The sequence below is a fragment of the Oratosquilla oratoria genome, chromosome 18, assembly GCF_046742065.1.
Source record: "Oratosquilla oratoria isolate Oo_2021 chromosome 18, ASM4674206v1, whole genome shotgun sequence".
Classification (NCBI taxonomy): domain Eukaryota; kingdom Metazoa; phylum Arthropoda; class Malacostraca; order Stomatopoda; family Squillidae; genus Oratosquilla; species Oratosquilla oratoria.
Window position 1 is genome coordinate 64819117 of NC_134794.1, and position 19832 is coordinate 64838948.

The following is a 19832-nucleotide window of genomic DNA, read 5'->3' on the forward strand; positions in this document are numbered from 1 at the left end:
ATTTTATTATTCATTTTTTATCCCTATATCAGTCTCGTGGTTTGCCACTACATTCTTTCTGCTGTCATGTCTTTAACAAGGTTTGGGACCACACAGACACAACATATTCTAAATGTGGGCAGACTAATGATATACAGTACCATTATGGATAGCCACCAAGCATTGTTTAACAAGGCTTTAAGATGTACCTGGAATACATCAGGGTGAGACTGTGCATCCTGTGGTCCTACCAAGACAAACTTGACCTTGGGTCCCGACAACTGCTGAATCTTGCAGGGCGATGTCTTAAAGTCTCCTCTGTCTTGGCCTCGAGAGGTCAGAGACTTTGGATGATAATAAACTAAAGCACCACCCCATAACTGCACCTGAGGATCAGAAAAACTGTGTGAGGAGCCTTATATACATGAAACTGCGGTGGGGCATTGATGGGTTGTGCTTCCAAGTGATGCACTATGGTAACAGTGGGAGAATGAAGCCCTGAAGGTAGTGCTCCTGGGGGAGGAATCTTCATCCGCTCAGTGCCTACAGCAGCTTGCAAACCACCACCTCTAAATAGAAGTGCAGCCAGGAGGGGCCAGTACCTGGTCACCAGGACAAACCAAATAATTACTCTCTTTCAGAACATTCCAACTTCCTTCCATCCTATACTCATATTTCTTCTGTTAAGGTGAGCAGATCACTTGTAATTACCTTCCCTCTTCTACAAACCAACAACAATGGAAAACCCAAGCCCTTAATGTATAATACCCGACATGTGCTTAACCACTTCAGTACAATGATATCTACATAGGCGTCATGAGGCACGGGTGGGTACACAAGGATCCTGGCGTCAGCGTCTTGGTTATATATATTTTTTTGTAGTTTATGAGCTACCCCGGATTCTGTGAATTGGTTTGATAATGTTTTCTGTGTTTACTATAACTCAGAGTAAAAGAAAATGAGTAATACAGCAGTGACTATATTTCATAATGTGAGTGTGATGCAAATTACATATGGCAGCCAATGCTGCATGTGAGAATTTGAGTTGTACTGAAGTGCTTAAAATAAAACACTAAGAATAACAGATTGCACCCAAACCACACCAGTAGAACATATACACATAAGAACCAAAGTCCCCATAAAACAGCAAATGAAAATGACATGAACACAGTTCTATTTAACAGCCCTCAATCCTACCCACCCATCTCATTACATTACTGGAACAGAGAAGAGAAAGAGGTGATTTATTAACCATTTATAGAATTATGAAAGGGATGGAAATTCTTGATAGAGAAGACTTATTAAAATGGGACAAGAAAAACAAGAGGACACAAAAAGAAGCTAAAGAAGGACAGTTACAGAAGAGATTGCAAAAGAATAGCTTCCCACATAGAGTGATTGATGTCTGGAACAAACTAAATGGAGAAACAGTGAGTGCCAAAACTATACAAGATTTTAAGAATAAATTAGATGCGGAGATATGAAAATGGGTCACTATGAGCATAGCTCTCATCCTGTAAAATACAACTAGGTAAATACTATCACTAACTCCCTTAATCTCTCCTCTGACCCTGCAACAAATGCAATGTTGTCAGCAAACAACTGCCTCATCTCCCACTTTTCTCCATTTTCTTTAACAATCTCCAGTCCCCTGCCCATTACCCTTGCTTTTATCTCCCACACCACCCCGTCTATCTACACATTGAACAGCCATAGTGACATGACACAGCATTGACACAGTCCCACTTTTACCTCAAACCACTCACTCTATTTCCCATTCTAACACAGGCACTTCTACTCATAAAAACTCTTGACTCCCCTTAAGAGCTTTTCCCCCAATCCCATATACTCGCAAAACCTCCCACAGTGCCTTCCTGTCTATTCTATCATAAACCTTTTCCAAATCCATAAAGGCTAAAAAAAAACATCCTTACCTTTTCCCAAAGCTTTTTCACACATCTGCCTTACTACAAAAATCTGATCCATGCAACCTTTGCCTTTCCTTAACCTACACTGTTCCTCACCAATTACTCACTCTGTTCCTCTCCTAATCCTATCAATCAAAACCCTCCCATAAGCCTTCCCAACTCCACTCAACAAATTGATCCCTCAGAAACTATACACACATGCCTCCAGTCCTCTGGCACTCTACCCTCCCTTAGCCAAAATTAAGCAACTTCACCAGCCAGTCCACTATTATTGTACCTCCCTTCTTCAGACACTCTGCATGACACCCATCCAATCCAGGAGCCTTATCCGTTCTCATCATTTTCAGAGCTATTTGCACCTCATTTCTTATTTCTCCATTTTCCTCTTCCATCATTGTCATTTTCTTAGTGCCTCCCACTGCTGCCACCAATCCCTCCCTATCCTCCTCCACATTCAACAGCTCTCTAAAATACTCTTACTACCTCTGCCATCAGGATCTGCACATCTGGACTTTTTACCTTTTCTTCTCTACTTAACTCACCTCCCCTTCCTCTTTTGATTTCCTTTCAAAACATATTTATTATTTTCAAAATTTTCTGTCATACTCCTCCCTCATTTTACATCTACTCTCCTTTATTTTTGTTTTGCTTCTCTTCTTTTTTTTATAGTTCTCATATTTTTCTCTCATCCTACTTTGCAACCAGTCCCTGAATGCTTATTTCTTCTCTTCTACTACCTTCTTCAATGCATCATCCCACCACTCACTACCCTTCATTCTATTCCTTCCCATCCTTTTTGTTCCACATACAATCTTTCCACATCTTGTCACTTCCTCCTTTAAACACCCTCATTCATCTTCCACATCTTTTTCCACTCTTTTACCACCTCCCACACTTCTCTCAGATTCTTGTACTTCTGCTCCATTTAATTCTTATTTAAACAATCTGCTCCAAGCACCTCCCTACCTTCTGTCCTTTTCCCCTTTCTCCATCTATCTCCACTCTCAACTTACCTTCCACCAAAAAAATTATCTGATATTCCCCCACTCTCTTCCTTAGAACATGTACATCCAAAACTCTTCCTATTCTCCTCCTGAGTACCACTAGATAGTCCATTAACCCCTTCCATACGGTGCCGCACACGTAGGCGTCATGGACTTGGATCTCGGTGGCAGCAACCAATGCCAGCCGTACGACGTGTCGTAATAATACTCGCATCATAAAATATAGTCACCGCTTATATCGATCGTTCTCTCTTCACCCGTGAATTTTGATAACCATAGAAAATGCGATTACAAAAGAATTAGAAAGAATGTCATTATGGAGGGGCGACTACAATAAATATAATCAAGACGCCGATATGGCAGCCTCGCGAATACACTCGCTCCCCATGACGCCTACGTGTGCGGCACCGTATGGAAGGGGTTAAAGCCCTATCTACCACCCTTCCATCCACAACCCTCTCCCATGTGTACTTATGCTTGATTTTCTTCCTAAACACTGTGTTAGCTATCATCAACTCTAAACACATTTCCATCATCAATGCTCTACTAGCTTTTTTTCATGGTATTCCAAACTTCCCAACCAGTCTACTGGTTCATCTCCTGCTTTAACACTGAAATCTCCCAATACCACTACATTGACATTTCTCCCTAAACCCTCTATGCAGTCATTTAAATCTATCCAAAAAGCCTCCCTTTCCTCTATACTCTTCTCACTATTAGGCCCATATGCACTTACAAAGACCCACATCTCCCTTCCCAGTTTCACCTTCATCCACATTAACTTTGAAGAAACCTCCTTCCACTCCACCATATACTCAACTATCTCTCCACTTACTAATATAGCCACCCCTTCTCTCCCTTGTCCTCTCTTCCCTCTTGACACCCTCCTCACTACAATCCCAAACTCAAACTCACCCCTCCCTTTCAACTTAAGTTTCATTCAATGCCAACACATTAATCTTTCTTCTCATAAACATACTGCCTATCTCTTCTCTTTTACTGAAGAAAATGCCCCACCCTAGCCCCTCCCAGACAACAACACCTCTTCCTAAAGTGACTTATGAGCTGATCTCAGGGCTGTCGCCAGTTATCTGGAAGCTGTGGGTCTTCTCCAAGAGAGACTTGGAGACTGACTTCAACCTTGAATACTTAAAAATCCACTTCCACAAACCTCTCACCCTTCATATGTTCAACCTGCCACCATTGTCATTCCTTGTAGAGTACATCTTATAACTTTACATTTGTCCATATTTACAATTTATTACATGTGCCCTAGGCAAGGTAAGTATAATCTAAATTATTTAGTTTGCTTCAAATATCAATTTTATGGTTATATCACCATAGATCCCTTTCAAAATCAACTTGAAAGGAAACCCAAATTCCAAATGAAACCATAAAAGGTAAGTACCCAATAACGGTGCCAAGCAGCAACAGCAGGTCTTCTGCCATCCTTAATGACTGTTTTACGACGTAGGGGACCCTGAACTGAGCACTCTTCACTACTTAGCTCCAAAACAACTTCATCAGAGTCTGAAGAGAGCCCAGACCTGTGGAAAAAACAAGTTGAGACATTAATTCTGTGATCAAAAACCTGATTTCAACACCATCTGTCACCAGCACAGATGGTTGCACTTTAACTTTCTAACAATAGAAAAAAAAATTCTGAAATTTCAATTTTTGAATCATCAAACATTTTTATGTTATTTACTTTTATTCTAGCACACTTTTTTCTGCAAGTTATTTATTTTCCATCCATAATATATTCTTTTGTGATTGATTTTACTGAAATAATGGTGCAGCTAAATCTATTCAAGGACATTGGATTGATCAGAAATGACTGAGCACCACAATTGACAATTTTATTCATACATACATACATATACCAAGGCTTTTTCCCCCTTACAAGGGAGGTAGCCAAAAAGAAAAAGGCATAAAATCATTCCCACCCATTCCATCCCTGAATACACTCCACACCCCTCCACCCTCCCTCTTATCTTAGCACCTCCTGAATGACGGGTCATCCCTGCACCTTGTCCACTGCCCTGGGTCAGAAGCAGTGTCACAAGACACAGCACATCCACAGCAAGGCCGCTTCATTAAATCGGCGACCCCCCCTCTCCGTCCCCCCATTGCATAAAATGAGAGGACGGGGAGAAATCCCTTCGGGCTGCGTCAAATTTTGCTCACACATACTACCTCACCCCCCATCCCCCCGCCCATTCCACCTCATGCAATCACACATCATCCATATACAACCATTCTCCATTCACCCGTCTTCTGTCCTCTCCCGTCCTTCCTCAACAGACATTCCCCTCTTCCCCAAAGCCCCCTTCACCCCATCCATCCACCTCATCCTACGACGTCCCCTCATGTTCACTCCCTCCACATCTGCCTTCCACACCTCTTTTACTAGTCTTTCTTCACTCATTCTTTCCATGTGTCCAAACCATCCTAATATTCTTTCATCAACCCTATCTCCCAGCTCCTTTTCCACCCCTGTTCTCCTCCTCACCTCCTCATTTCTCACTCTATCTAGCCTAGTAACCCCCATCATACTTCTCAGACACCTCATCTCAAACATATTCAAACTCCTTCTCTCTTCTTCTCTTATGTTCCATGTTTCTGCCCCATACAGTGCTGTTGGCACAATTTTATTCAAATACTAAAATTACCAATAAATGTAGAGTACAGAATATCAAAATTATCTTAAATCAGGGATGAATATTTTTACCTTTTACACATTACCCAAATGATCTAATTCTGCATTATCATAACAGTTTCAAGAGAGTTGAGAATCAATATTAATGTGACTTTTTTTTTCTGGTTGCTATTTGGCCAATACCCTGTCTAGGGTATTGGCTGCATATTATTGTGGGGTGAAAAGCTGCTCAGTAACATCCAGGCAATACTTTAGGGTCTATATAGGGCATCCCTACAGACCGCAGCCACACATTTTGTTTGTGTTAGAAGAAATCTTTATTCAAAGAGAAATTTTTATACTTTATTATACTACAACTGTCCCTCCATTATGCTGTCCCCCCACTCTTGTTGCTGTCCTGTACCACTTCTCTGAATATTCATTTCCTTTTTTGCTGAACCTTGTGGTATAGTAGAATACTGCCACAATGTTTTCCCACTTGAGTTATAAAGGTGACAAAAATGGAACAGGGACAGGACTAGGCAACCTACTTTCTGTAGCCCCAAAGAGGATATTAATAAAAAAAGCAAAGGCATAAAAGGGTCTGGGAGGAGTTTTCCAACCAGAACCCTAAGGTTTGGGTCTTTTAATGTGTGTGGATGTGGTACAGAAGAGAGTAAAAGGATGTTTGTGAGAAGATGGATGTGTTGGCACTAAGTGAAAATAAGTTGAACGAAAGGGATGAGTTTGAGTTTGGGAGTGTAGTGGGGAGGGTCTCAGGAGTGGAGAGAGGACAAGGGAGAGAAGGGGTGACTATACTAGTAAGTGAAGAGAGGTAAACATGTGGTGGAGTGGAGGGATGTTCCTTCAAAGTTAATGTGGATGAAGGTGAAGCTGGGAAGGGAGATGTGGGTTTTTGTAACTGCATATGGGCCTGGTAGTGAGAAGAGAGTAGAGGAAAGGGAGGCTTTTTGGATAGATTTAAATGACTGCATAGAGGGTTTAGGGAGAAATGTCAATGTAGTGGTATTGGGAGATCTTAATGCTAGAGTAGGAAATGAACCAATAGATGGAATAGTTGGGAAGTGTGGAGTTCCAGGAAAAAATTGTAGTGGAAAGATGATGGTAGAGATGTGTCTAGAGTTGATGATAGTAAATACAGGATTTAGGAAGAAAGTCAAGCATAAGTACACATGAAATAGGATGGTGGATGGGTGGTAGGTAGGGTTTTAATGGACTACAGAGTGGTAATCAGAAGAGTAGGAAGAGTTTTGGATGTACATGTTCTAAGGGGAGAGAGTGGGGGAATATCAGATCATTATCATTTTTTGGTGGAAGGTAAGTTGAGAGTGGAGGATAGATGGAGAAAGAGGAAAAGGACAGAAGGTAGGGAGGTGCTTAGAATAAATTGCTTACATGAGAAAGAAAAGGAGGAGTATAAGAAGCTGAGAGAAGAGTGGGAGTGATAGATAGAGTGGACCTAGGAGTGGAGGATGAATGGGGATGCTTCAAGGAGGGAGTAACAAGGTAGGCAAAGGTGGTGTGTGGAACAATGAGGATGGGAGGAAATAGAAGGAAGGGTAGTGAGTGGTGGGATGATGATGCAAAGAAGGTTGTAGAAGAGAAGAAATGAGCATTCACAGATTAGTTATAAAATAGGACGAGTCATGTAAGAGGTACAAAGAAAAGAGAAGAGAAGTAAAGCATAAGATAAAGGAGGCAAAAAGAAGAGATGTGAAATGGTGTACAAGTATGACAGAAAATATTTGAAATAATAAAAAGATGTTTTGGAAGGAAATTAAGAGAGGAGAAGAAGACAAAGTAGAGAAGAAAAGGTAAAAGGTACAAATGGAGAGATGATAATGGAAGAGAAGGTAGTAAGAGGAAGAGGGGCAGAGTATTTTAGGGAGTTGCTAAATGCGAAGGAGGACAAGGAGGGAAAGGTAGTTGCAGTGGGAAGTGTAAAGAAAATGAAAGAGGAGAAATAAGATAAGATGAGAAGAAAGCAGTTATTAAAATGATAGCAGGTAAGGCACCTGGGATGGATGGATGTCATGCAGTGTCTTAAAAATGGAAGTACAGTGATGGTGGGCTGGCTGGAGTTGTTTAATGTTTGTCTAAGAGAAGGTAGAGTGTCAGAGGACTGGATGCCTATATAGTTTCACTTTACAAGGGAAAAGGGGACAAATGTGAGTAGTAATTTCAGAGGGATCAGTTTGTTGGGTGTAGTTGGGAAGGCTTATGGGAGGGGTTTTGACTGAGAGGCTTAGGAGAGGAACAGAGGGAATAATTGGTGAGGAACAGTGCAAGTTTAGAACAGGTAGGGGTTGCAAGGATCAGGTTTTTGTAGTAAGGACATGTGAGAAAGCTTTAGGGAAAGGTATGAATATTTGGGATAGGAGGAAAGCTTTTAAGAGCAGTCAAGAGTTTTTATGAGAGTAGTAAAGCCTGTGTTAGAATTAGAAATGGAGAGAGTAAGGGGTCTGAGGTAAAGATGGGACTTCACCAGGGATGTGTAATATTGCCTTGACTGTTTAATTTATACATGGATAGGATGGTATGAGTGGTAAACACTCGTGGGACGGTTTGAAACGTTTGTTTACGTAAGGTTGACGGGTCGGTAACAATGGGGTTAACGGACTAAAAGGGGGGTAACTATGTCCGTTGATGTGAATAATCTGTTGATTTGGAGTGGTTTTTGGGTGGCATAGTGATTGCACAGCATTAAACAACAGCACCAAAAACACCGAAAACACAGCGAAAACACCGCAAACACAGCTAATCAACGTCCGTTAATGAGAGGTCTCACTGTATATACACGGATTTCTCAATTTATGTGTTTAGAATATGCAATTCTGGAATAACACTGTAAAAAACCTGGTAATTTTTTCATATCACACAGAATATCTAGAATAACACAATGTCAAAAACAGTACAGCTTGATATAAACATGTACAAGTAAGCAACAGTAAAACTTAACTTCTTTATAAGTTTGTTTGATATCCCACGATTCATGTCCTTCAACTTAATGTCAGCTGAATGCAATACCTCCAGACTTGCTATGTACTGTACAGTCTGGTTCAGTAATCATGTTCATTTCATGTGATTTTTACATTACAAGATCACTTCAGGAATGTATCCCTCGCATAAATTGAGAAATCCCTGTATGTGTATGTATGTATGTATATATATATATATATATATATATATATATATATATATATATATATATATATCTATGTATATATATATATATATATATATATAACCAATTCAAGTGTTCTTCCCATCTTTGTGCTTTGTGAATAAAGTCAACCCTTTACCGTACCAAACTGCTTGGGTTAGAGTTACAAGACACAGCATTTCTATATCAAAGTCAAAAAGCTGCAGCTGGTTTACTCCCACCACTGCAATACATAGCAAACTCCCACACACTCTTTGGGGATGCACCCCCAGGTGAAGACAAAGGGGTTAAAAGAGGTCAATAATGAATCTAATGCAATCAACTAAATATTTATCAAGCCATTTATCTTAAAATCTATGCACAGTAGTTATTAAAATCTACATTTTAATTTCTAAATAATTTAGGAATATAATGGTCTCCTATGCTTCAAAATCAGGGTAAGCTGGTTGAAATAACAAAAGTACGGTGAACAGCATTTAACTTACGAGGTACGTGTGAGTGTATGGAGGGGTGGTGTCGAGTACTCTGGAGGATCCATGACTGAATCATCGAGAAGGTGCCTGGATCCACCATGTGCTGAAGGACATCCCGGATCATGGCCTCCACCATTGCCACCAAGACTGGTCACAGAATCAGAGCGGAAATTGTCTGTACCTGTGCAGCCTTTGAAAATACTGTCGACAGGAAAGTATGAAAGTCACTGATGATTGCTAAATGTTACAATGAGACTTGATTTGGTTTAAGTATTACCACACAACAGAAGCCCATATTAAAGTAACACAACATTTTATATATATATATATATATATATATATATATATATATATCATATTTACATATGTGTGTGTGTGTGTATTTACCTACTTGTATCTTATGGGAAGAGGAGATACCTCGTGGTGTCCCGCCTTTGTATCTCACAGTGTCTAGTTTGCTCTTAAATTCATGTATGTGTGTGTATATATGTATGTATTAAATGATGTAGAAACACAAGAGTAAATAAAACTTAGACCCACTCTCGGAGAAAGCTAAGTTAAGATACAGAGTAAACCGTTATTTCGACCACTTACTCTGATCCTCTTCAGCAGGTACATACATAGAATAGGAAGACAAGAACAAATATACAGAGGGAAATACTACAAAAGGGAACTAGTGAAGCCTCAACTCACATATCCTTGATGGGGTCGGACCTTTTGTTCCTTAGAGATAAGTTTGGTTATTGCCAAGTTAGTAGTACCATCTGGTGACCACTGACCTTTTGATGTGTTGAAATTAGGAAATTGTTTAGTAAATAAAGATTGAACAATTTTTCTTTTGAAACTACGATTTGAATGATATACTGTAGCCGCATTCTTCCAATCTATTTGGTGATCTAAGAGACTTGAATGGAGGAATACAGCTGAGTTTTCTCGTCCATATTTTACAGAATTTTTATGTTCCTTTATTATGTGGATAGGTCACGTCCTGTTTGTCCCCAGTACACTTCATCACAAACAAGACAAGGTTATTTATACACTCCAGAGTTGTCATTCTTAGGAGTGTACAAATTACCTTGTCTTGATTTTGACAAAGTGTACTGAGGACAAACAGGACGTGACCTATCCACAATAATAAAGGAACATAAAAATTCTGTAAAATATGGACGAGAAAACTCAGCTGTATTCCTCCATTCAAGTCTCTTAGATCACCAAATAGATTGGAAGAATGCAGCTACAGTATATCATTCAAATTGTAAATTACCTTATCTTGATTGTGACGAAGTGTACCGAGGACAAACAGGACGTGACCTATCCACAATAATAAAGGAACATAAAAATTCTGTAAAATATGGACGAGAAAACTCAGCTGTATTCCTCCATTCAAGTCTCTTAGATCACCAAATAGATTGGAAGAATGCGGCTACAGTATATCATTCAAATTGTAATTTCAAAAGAAAAAAATTTCAATCTTTATTTATTAAACAATTTCCTAATTTCAACACATCAAAATGTCAATGGTCACCAGATACAATTACTAACTTGGCAAAAACCAAACTTATCTCTAGGGAACAAAAGGTCCGACCCCATCAAGGATATGTGACTTGAGGCTTCCCTAGTTCCCTTTTGTACTCGTGGTATTTCCATCTGTATATACGTTCTTATCTTCCTATTCTATGTATGTACCTGCTGAAGAGGATGAGAGTAAGTGGTCAAAGTAACGGTTTACTCTGTATCTCAGCTTATCTCTCTCTGAGAGTGGGTCTAAGTTTTATATGTATGTATATATATGTTTAACTCCCCCCCCCTCAAATTTCAATTGTTACTCATTCTGTGAGGGGGTGCTTCTGTAATTTCGGCTCCTATATGATAAACTATGAATTCGTTTACTGTAAAAATTTAACTCTGTGGCTTGATATTCCTGGATCATGGACCCCTAATCTTTTTTAATCCTAGCAGTTCTCAGCCTTTTCAAAGCTAAGTCTCATAGTAATAGCTCTAAACAAAACAAACTTCTCTTGATCTCTAGTATTAAAAACTTGTAACCTCACTAAATACAATCTCAATTCACGGCCCACTGGTCTACGTTTCCCAAACCACCATTCTCCTACACCTCAGTCCATCTTGAAGCTGATTACTATCACATTTTACTTAGTGGGAGGAAAAAAAAAAAAAAAAAAAAAAAATAATCACTATGATTGCTGCCATCATGCAAACCCTTCACAACCTTTCCTGCCTCATCTTCAACTCCCACCCTAATTCCATTTCCCAATCCACCTTGTTCTTATTAACCATAATAGAATATATATATTTTTTCTGTGGGGTCATAACCCTAACTGTCCATACAATTGCTAAGTTAGCATTCTCAGTTCCTTCGTATGAAGGACAACGAAGAAAAATTTCTGCACCACCAATAGCCCAGTTAATGTGCACAAGTCTAATACAGAAAGGAGCCTCAGTTCACAACAGATCATAAAGCACAAAATTCTAGCACAATGCTTATTATATCTTTCCAACATTTCATTACAGCCAACTCTTAACTTAGAAGTTCCACATTAGTATTTAAGTGTTTCACTTATGTAAGATATGGATTTTGTGAAAAAGAGCATAGAGGTATAAGGTGTTGCACCCATGCACAGCTTTTGTCTCCACTTGTAAGAACTGCAATGGTTGATGTCTTCCTAGAAGCCGTGGGAGGCATATTCTTTGGCTCAGATTTATGATATGAATAAATCCTTTATGACCTTATGTAATGTCTGATGCAGAAAATATGCTTTAACCACTGTAGAAGTTACAACTGAAGCCAACTATACACTGTAGTAAGGTTAGGTCTTTATCGTGTTTCAAATGCATAATTTTTTAAATAATCTACATTTAAAACTTATAGTATATTAAGCACACTTTAGAGAGTGGAGTTCATAACAAGTAATTGTCAAGAAAGTCTCCAGTACACAGGTAAACAAATATGGCTTTTGCATAATCTACAAGTAAAAGTAGCAACAATAAGCACACACATAATATACCCTGTATACTAGTCATTGCACAAAACAAGAGTAACAATACAACAATAATACTACACCCCTAAAAAGAAAAAGACAAAACATTATATATATCACTTATTCTAGTACTGGATTGAGTGTTTTGGCCATTACTTTATCAACTTTTATCTGTATTTTTAAATCTACCAGACTTACTCAAAAATGATCACGTTTATGATAATAGGATTTCATACTACACTGACTACACACATATAACACTGACTACAGTGCGCACGTGGATCATGCCAACAAATCCCCTACTTTCAGTGCAACACTAGTGAATCCAACATACATAACATATTTTACAAATTCATTTAATGTCAATATGGGAACCATGCAACTTTACAGGGTGTAACATGTGCAATTTTTTACATAGTATCTACATTTGTTCTCTGATAAAAACTGCATTGATGAATCTGGACTGCCATTAATATGATTATATTCCCATAAACAAAGGTCTTCCTTGGGGAAGATTGCAACATCATTCATGTCCAGCTGGTAAGAAGGTTTTAACTCCTTAAGTTCAATAATATACTCTGCAAATTACCATTATTTCTATACATATAAGTGGAAGGGGTGGGGATGGGTTGGGTATTTAAAGCCACATCTTATTCAGTCATGTTGAATGCAGACTAAGGACAATATAGGATCTCAACTGATGAGAGAGACCTATTTCAGTCTGCTCCTCAACTCAATAAAATCATCTAGCATTAGCCAGAACAAAATCTACAAAGAGTATTGCCAAGTCAATCCGTTTAATCTGACCAATGTTCGCACTTGCACAATCACTTGTTACTGAAACAAAAACAGAACCAATTCACTTCCACTTGCTAATGTAATGGAATCTTCCTTAAATTATTGAATGAATGTACTTGCTAGCAATCTCAACAGCTAGTTTGCCAACAAGAGCAAAAAGCCCAAGTGGTTGTTGCCCCCCCCCCAGTACAGCATTTCCTGATATGGCAATTAGCTGGTAATTATAAACAGATTTTAATGTGTTAGAATGGACAGGAATTATGGGAATTGAAAACCTGAAATTTAAAGGAACAAATTGGTTTCATTTCCTCCTTGAAGTATCTTCTTGATTTAATCTCATTCCTACATATAGAGAAGCTTTGGTAATAATCCTTTCCATAACAAAAGCACTGAGAGGTCAGCTGATCATGCTTTGTTTCCACTATAAATCCAAACCCAGCCAATTTGTACCTTACATTCTACTTCAGGAAAACCTCCACCGTAAAGTATAGTATTTGACAAATCCAAACTAGTACTAAGACAATAAAATTCTTGCTACTGGAAACAATACATCTGTTCAAACAAAAATAATAGGTACAATAAAAAAAATACACACACTACTTTTAACATTAAGCCAGTATTTTCTCAAAGAAAGCCCAACAGGTTGTGCAAATACCTGTGCAAAAGTACCAAATGCTGTGGGTATCTACTGGTGTGCATATATGCAAAATGAAAGTCAAATTCTTTGTGATATCTTCTTGTTCGCTGGTGTTGAAATGCCTGAATACCCATACACAATACCCAAATGCATACTTCAGCCCCCATGTGAGTAGCAACTGCATCCAGGTGGAACTGACAAATGATATGGTGAATGAAGAAATGACATGGTCAAAGGAAAACCAACAAATTATATGGTACACCAGGCAATGACATTTTCAAAGGTGAGCTGCCAAATGATACTGACAAGCTGAAACTTATGAACAAGATGATAAACAAAGCTACACTTGAACAAGATAGAGATGGCAAATAACATGATAAACTAACTGTTTTAATCAAAGTGAAACTGACAAACGATACAATGTTAGGAATAATGAGTTGGAGGTGACCAAAAATATCATGAATGGTTTGGTGGTAAAAATTTCTATAAACCATCTGTGAAGTTCAGGTGCTGACTGACCACTATGACATGTGGTGCTACAAGATATGGTTTCATTTCTTGGATCTTCTGGGATGTTGAACAAAACGACAATAACTACCTCTACTAAATACAAGTACTGTACTACTAGAGATGGCATCCGGATAGAATTTACTACATCTTTGAAATACCACAATATAATTGAGTACGTCAGTCTAAGTTCATACATACACATACATGCCAAAGGCCCTTTCCCCTTTATAAAAGGGGGGTGGCCACATCAAAGCACATATCCACAACACACAAAGCAAAAGGCACTTTCCTCCTTGTCAGGGGGTGGCCCATACCCACTACATACAAATTAAAATGCATATATAGCTTACAATAACAGAGGGGATGATGAAAGAAGGAGAGATGAAAGGGAAGAAAGAAGATGGAAGTAGGAAGCAGGGAAGAGGAGGAAGAGGCCTATTTCTAATCCTTAGGGACAAAATCATTACATCAAAGATCATATTGGGACCATCGAATAAGGTGAGAAGTGTGTATTAGTTTATGAAGTGTGAGGGTAGATTTGGGGACATGACAATGAACTGCAGGAGTGTTAAAGTGTCATGTTATATTACATGTCTAGTGTGAGCGGTTATAATCTAGAAAGGAGGTTCGTCTTCTGAAGGAAAATATAGAGAGAAGACAGATCCACAGGCATATCTCATCATATGACTTGGTCTTGTTCCATGAAAAAATATTGTAAAGAGTGACTGTATACAATCCAACATTTCCTGATACTCAAAATTAGTACTAAAAATTCTAAAAACATTATTTGCTATTCTACTGAAAACATAGGAAATGTGTAAAATTTAAACTATTCTAATTATGATGAACTACCCAACAATGAAAATCTCTACAAAGTGACCTAAAAATTTCCAGAAAAAATCTCCTTATTCTGAACAAAGTTTGCTAAAAAGATGGAATTCCACTAAATGGCAGTGAGTGGCAATATTGGCATCCCTATCACTTTGTAAACAAAAGTTGTTTCTAATGTATTGCTACTAATACAATTATATCCCCACTGCTACTGCTGGTCACACATTTTATGCCACAAACACTGGACTCCTTCGTGCATACTGGTAACCAAAGGTTTATTCCACTTCTGTCCTTGAAATTTTGCTCCATACTTCCAAGGTTATCATTTTTCTTGTCATCTTTGCAATATTACTGGGGTGCTTAGTAGCCTAGCTAATCACTGAAGTATGATAGGTATGGCCAATCATGTTGAGAACAACAGACACACAAAGACTGTTATTATTAGCTGGGATACAGGGAACATGATGCCAACAACATATGAAATGTCAGGATGGGGTCTGAAACTTGCTAGGAAGAAAAAAATATTTTCATTAAAAAATAATAATAATAATAAAAATAAAATAAATACATACATACATATATCAAGGCTTTTTCCACCTTACTAGGGAGGTAGCCAAAAAGGAAATAAATAAATAAATAAAATAAAATAAATAAATAAAATAAAATAATGCTGAAAACAAGGGAGGGTCATCATGTAAAAGTGGTGGGGCCCTCCTGTGGATGTTTTGTCTTGCTGCTTTGCTTCTAACCTGGGGAGTGGGCACAGGACACGGATGACCTTTCATCCATGAGCTAAGATTAAAGGAAACCAAACGGGTGATAGATGGGAATGGGATGGGTAGAGGCAAGTACCTGTCTTGACTGGCTACCTCCCTTATAAGGGGGAAGAAGCCTCTTGATATATAAACAGACAGATAAAAAACATGAGGGTAACAAGTGTCCCAGAGCTGCAGAAGTAGAATTAGTTCTTTTCACATAACGACACAGATAAAATTGATGGTAGTAAGATGGATGTGCAAATGAAAGGACTGTGGAAAAAGGACAAGATAAATCCATGAGAGCTGGATTTATGTGGTGGAGTATGGAGGGCTTGAAGGGATCAGGGATTGTGCAGTAGTTGTGGCAACAAATGATGGATGGAGTGTTAGAGGGAGGTCATCCCAGAGGAGACTGCAAAGCCTGCACAGGCGATTCCAGAGTGGATTGTTGTGGATCTAACTCGGGCTAGAGCCTCCTAACGTGTTCCAAATCTTGAAAGCGAAGACTTCATATTCAAAGTGATATATGGAGCAGAATGAGAAGGATAATGCATGGATCTTCCCACAGTTAGCACACTTGGTTGGATCGGGGCAAGGGGAATGATGTGCAGGGACATGCATGCATACATACACCTGCAGGGCAAGGCAGTGACATCACTGTCTGGTACGGCCAAAGCACTGGCAACTGAAACAGCAGTATGGGCACGGATAATATCCTCATATTAGGAATTGTAAATATCCTAAAAGCAAAATTAGGGCATGGAATCTTTATTCCATTAATAGTTTATTTTGGGCATGGCATGAATTATCTTTGTTTCTGTAGTATGCATGGGGCATTCACCAACATTAGCAATGGAGGTGGGAGAAGGAGGAGGAGGAGGAGAGAAGAAGGAGAGAGAGAAGGAGAGAGAGAGAGAGAGAGAGAGAGAGAGAGAGAGAGAGAGAGAGAGAGAGAGAGAGAGAGAGAGAGAGAGAGAGAGAGAGAGGGAGAGAGGGAGGGAGAGAGGGAGGGAAAGAGGGAGGGAAAGAGGGAGGGAAAGAGGGAGGGAAAGAGGGAGGGAAAGAGGGAGGGAAAGAGGGAGAGAAAGAGGGAGAGAAAGAGGGAGAGAAAGAGGGAGAGAAAGAGGGAGAGAGAGAAAGAGGGAGAGAAAGAGGGAGAGAGGGAGAGAAAGAGGGAGGGAGGGAGAGAGGGAGAGGGAGGGAGGGAGGGAGGGAGGGAGAGGGAGGGAGAGGAAGAGGGAGGGAGGGAGGGAGAGAGGGAGAGGAAGAGGGAGAGAGGGAGAGGAAGAGGGGGAGAGAGGAAGAGAGAGAGAGGGAGAGAGGGAGGGAGAGAGGGAGGGAGAGAGGGGGGATGGGGAGGGAGACAGAGAGGGAGGATGGGGAGGGAGAGGGAGGATGAGGAGGGATAGGGAGGATGGGGAGGGAGAGGGAGGGGGAGAGGGAGGGGGAGAGGGAGGGGGAGAGGGAGGGGGAGAGGGAGGGGGAGAGGGAGGGGGAGAGAGAGGGGGATGGAGAGGGGGATGGAGAGAGAGGGAGGGAGGGAGAGGGACTGGAAACCTCTAAAGCCGGGTCCACACTTGTTGCATTTCCACATATTGTATCATCTTTGCATACCACCTAGTGATACAATACCCTTATGCACCATATCATATCACTAGGTGGTACGCAAAGATGATACGATACATGGAAATGCAACAAGTGTGGACCCGGCTTAACCCTTCAGAAGTGGCCTGTATCAATCCTTGGGCTCTCCCACAGATATCTACAGAAACTTGGTCATATTTTCTATACTGTATTTACCTAACTGTAGTACTAAGAAAGGAGCTACACTCATGGGGTCCTGTCTCTCATTTTCCAATTATCGTACCTAATTCTAAATTCATGCATGGTTCCAGCCTGGGTTGTATCTTCTAGTCTATTGCAGGTGCTTAAACATCTCATGGAAAACTACTGTATTCACTCATGTATAACTTGCATTATTCTATGCCAGATTTTAACTTAAAAAAAAACTGGGGTATGATTTATACTAGGGGCTAAGATAATATTGTCACAGCATACTACCTACCAATGTGGTGTTAAGATCAAATAGCTTTTATGATAATTACTTTATGGCACCGCTAATTATATACCATTTTGATAGTGTGCTTTGTGAAAATCACTTACATGAACAAGTTTTTAAAATAACTAAGTAGTATAAAGGGGTAAGGTTCATTTTTTTTTCAAACTAACTTGACACTGAGTTTAAGGTGCAAGTTGTACAATTGTTTCAACTTGATCTTATGATGCCCTCCCATCCCAAGTCAAGCAAATCAAGAGATCTCAGTCAGTTTTGTCCCATCCAATCTTCAGTGATCTGAACACCACAATTAAGTCACCTTTCTCTCTTCGCTCGTTTAGCAATAACAGGATCAGTGTGGGACTGTTTCTGTCACCAGCTGAAAATGGCAATAGTAGGGGAGTACTCACTGGTTCTCAACTTCTTTCAAGGTGAGGGAAATACAGTTAAAAGTTTACTTAGTCCTGGTCACGAGACCAAGTGCCTACCCCACACCTGTGTACCTCTAAATGGACGTGAGGGAGTTGACAATCAATTGATCAATTTGGTTTAATATTGCAAACTCCCTCTTCAGAAGGCTAGGACGGTGCCCTTTACAGAGGACTTAGTAGTGTGGAATTTAATGAACCATGCCCTTGGTCCAACTCGCTTGTGGCAGTTTGAACCCCTGTCACTTTGACCTGTTGCAAGTCACAATGCTCTAACCTGCTTGGCCAGCAAGTTGACAGGTTTTGAAAATTGCTGGAATACCACTACCAGATACCATAATACCAAAGAACATGGAATAAAAACCCAAAAATGACAAGGTGTTTGAAGGACATTAAGAAATACAATTTTCTGTATAGAACTGGTGATATGTAGGAATGTATGGAAAAAGAAATTGTACAGTTACGCAGCATGGGCAAATTCAAAGTTAAATTTGACCAAAGATTGTGCAAAGACATGAGCCAACAAGGATAGCTCTCATCCTGTATGCTGCAACGAAGTAAACATCTGGGTAAATAAACCCACACAAGAATTGAAGGGTGTAAAGGGTTCACTGTTTACTTTGGTATTGTCAAGGGTTATGAGGGATTTAACTTTGTTGTGAAACTGTTACTATGTCTTGCTGCATTGCCTCTGACCTGGGTAGTGGGCGGGAGACTGGGATGACCCTTCATCCATGAGGAGCCAAGATGAGAGGGAGTGGAATGGGAGTGGAATGGGTGGGAGTGGGTATTTGTCCTTTGACTTGGCTACTTTCCTTATATGGGAGAAGAAGCCCTTTGTATATAGAATAGTGAAATACAGTACTGGGTTTGTGATTGGATCCACATTTGCTATAGTTTCCCCACATGAAACAAGGAGTGGTTCACTGGTACTGTTGGTGATGAGGAATCTTGTGTGATCCAGGGTGGGGTCTTGGTGTGAGCAAAGCTGAGGAACATGGTAGTGGAATAAGTCACTACCATACTCTAGGACCCAACTTCACTGTGTCAAACCTAGGGAGAGCTATGATACAGTGAAGCAGAACTTAGCTTCTCTACAGGGGATCGATTAGTCAATCAATCAATCACTCTTTGGTTGCCTCATGTTTTGCCGACTGGAAAACTCACAACATCTGGTAGTGATCCCCAGGCCCTCCAACTGATCTCTTAGGAAGAACTCTTGGATCAACATCTGCACTGTATTGTTGTGGGAATGTTTATGTTACTGGTTAAAAGTTGTAGGAAGGAGAGCAGTCACCATTTCTTGGCTCTCCTTGTGTAGGTAGAAGAAATACAGATGAAACTAATGAAGAGATCTTGGGCCCAGTCTGAAGACCAAGTGTTGGCCTCAAATGGAAATAGGGAAACTGATGGGGTCTGAAGATGGGCAACAGGGCGATGATGCTCTGATGCCCTTCTCACAGCACCACCTGGTGCAAGTATTCGTTGTTTGTCCTGCTCTCTTCAAGGTGAATGAACAGGGTGAAGGGGGCAATGGATGCAAGAAAAATGTCTGTCGAACAAGGACGAGGGAGTGCAAAACAAGGAGTGAATGGAGAGGGGTAAATGGATG

The 19832-nt window shown here is 39.9% G+C and overlaps 1 protein-coding gene across 6 annotated transcripts in view; it reads right to left on the reverse strand.

Moving 5' to 3' along the window:
* RalGPS (Ral GEF with PH domain and SH3 binding motif) overlaps positions 1–19832 on the reverse strand; it is a 183887-nt gene that overhangs the window by 6985 nt on the left and 157070 nt on the right. For all 6 annotated transcript variants that reach the window (XM_076202316.1, XM_076202317.1, XM_076202315.1 and 3 more), the window contains 3 exons: positions 9219–9407; positions 4320–4458; positions 189–365 (listed from right to left, as the gene is read on the reverse strand). In XM_076202316.1, the coding sequence (XP_076058431.1) occupies positions 189–365; positions 4320–4458; positions 9219–9407 (505 nt within the window). The remainder of the gene's footprint in view (positions 1–188; positions 366–4319; positions 4459–9218; positions 9408–19832) is intronic.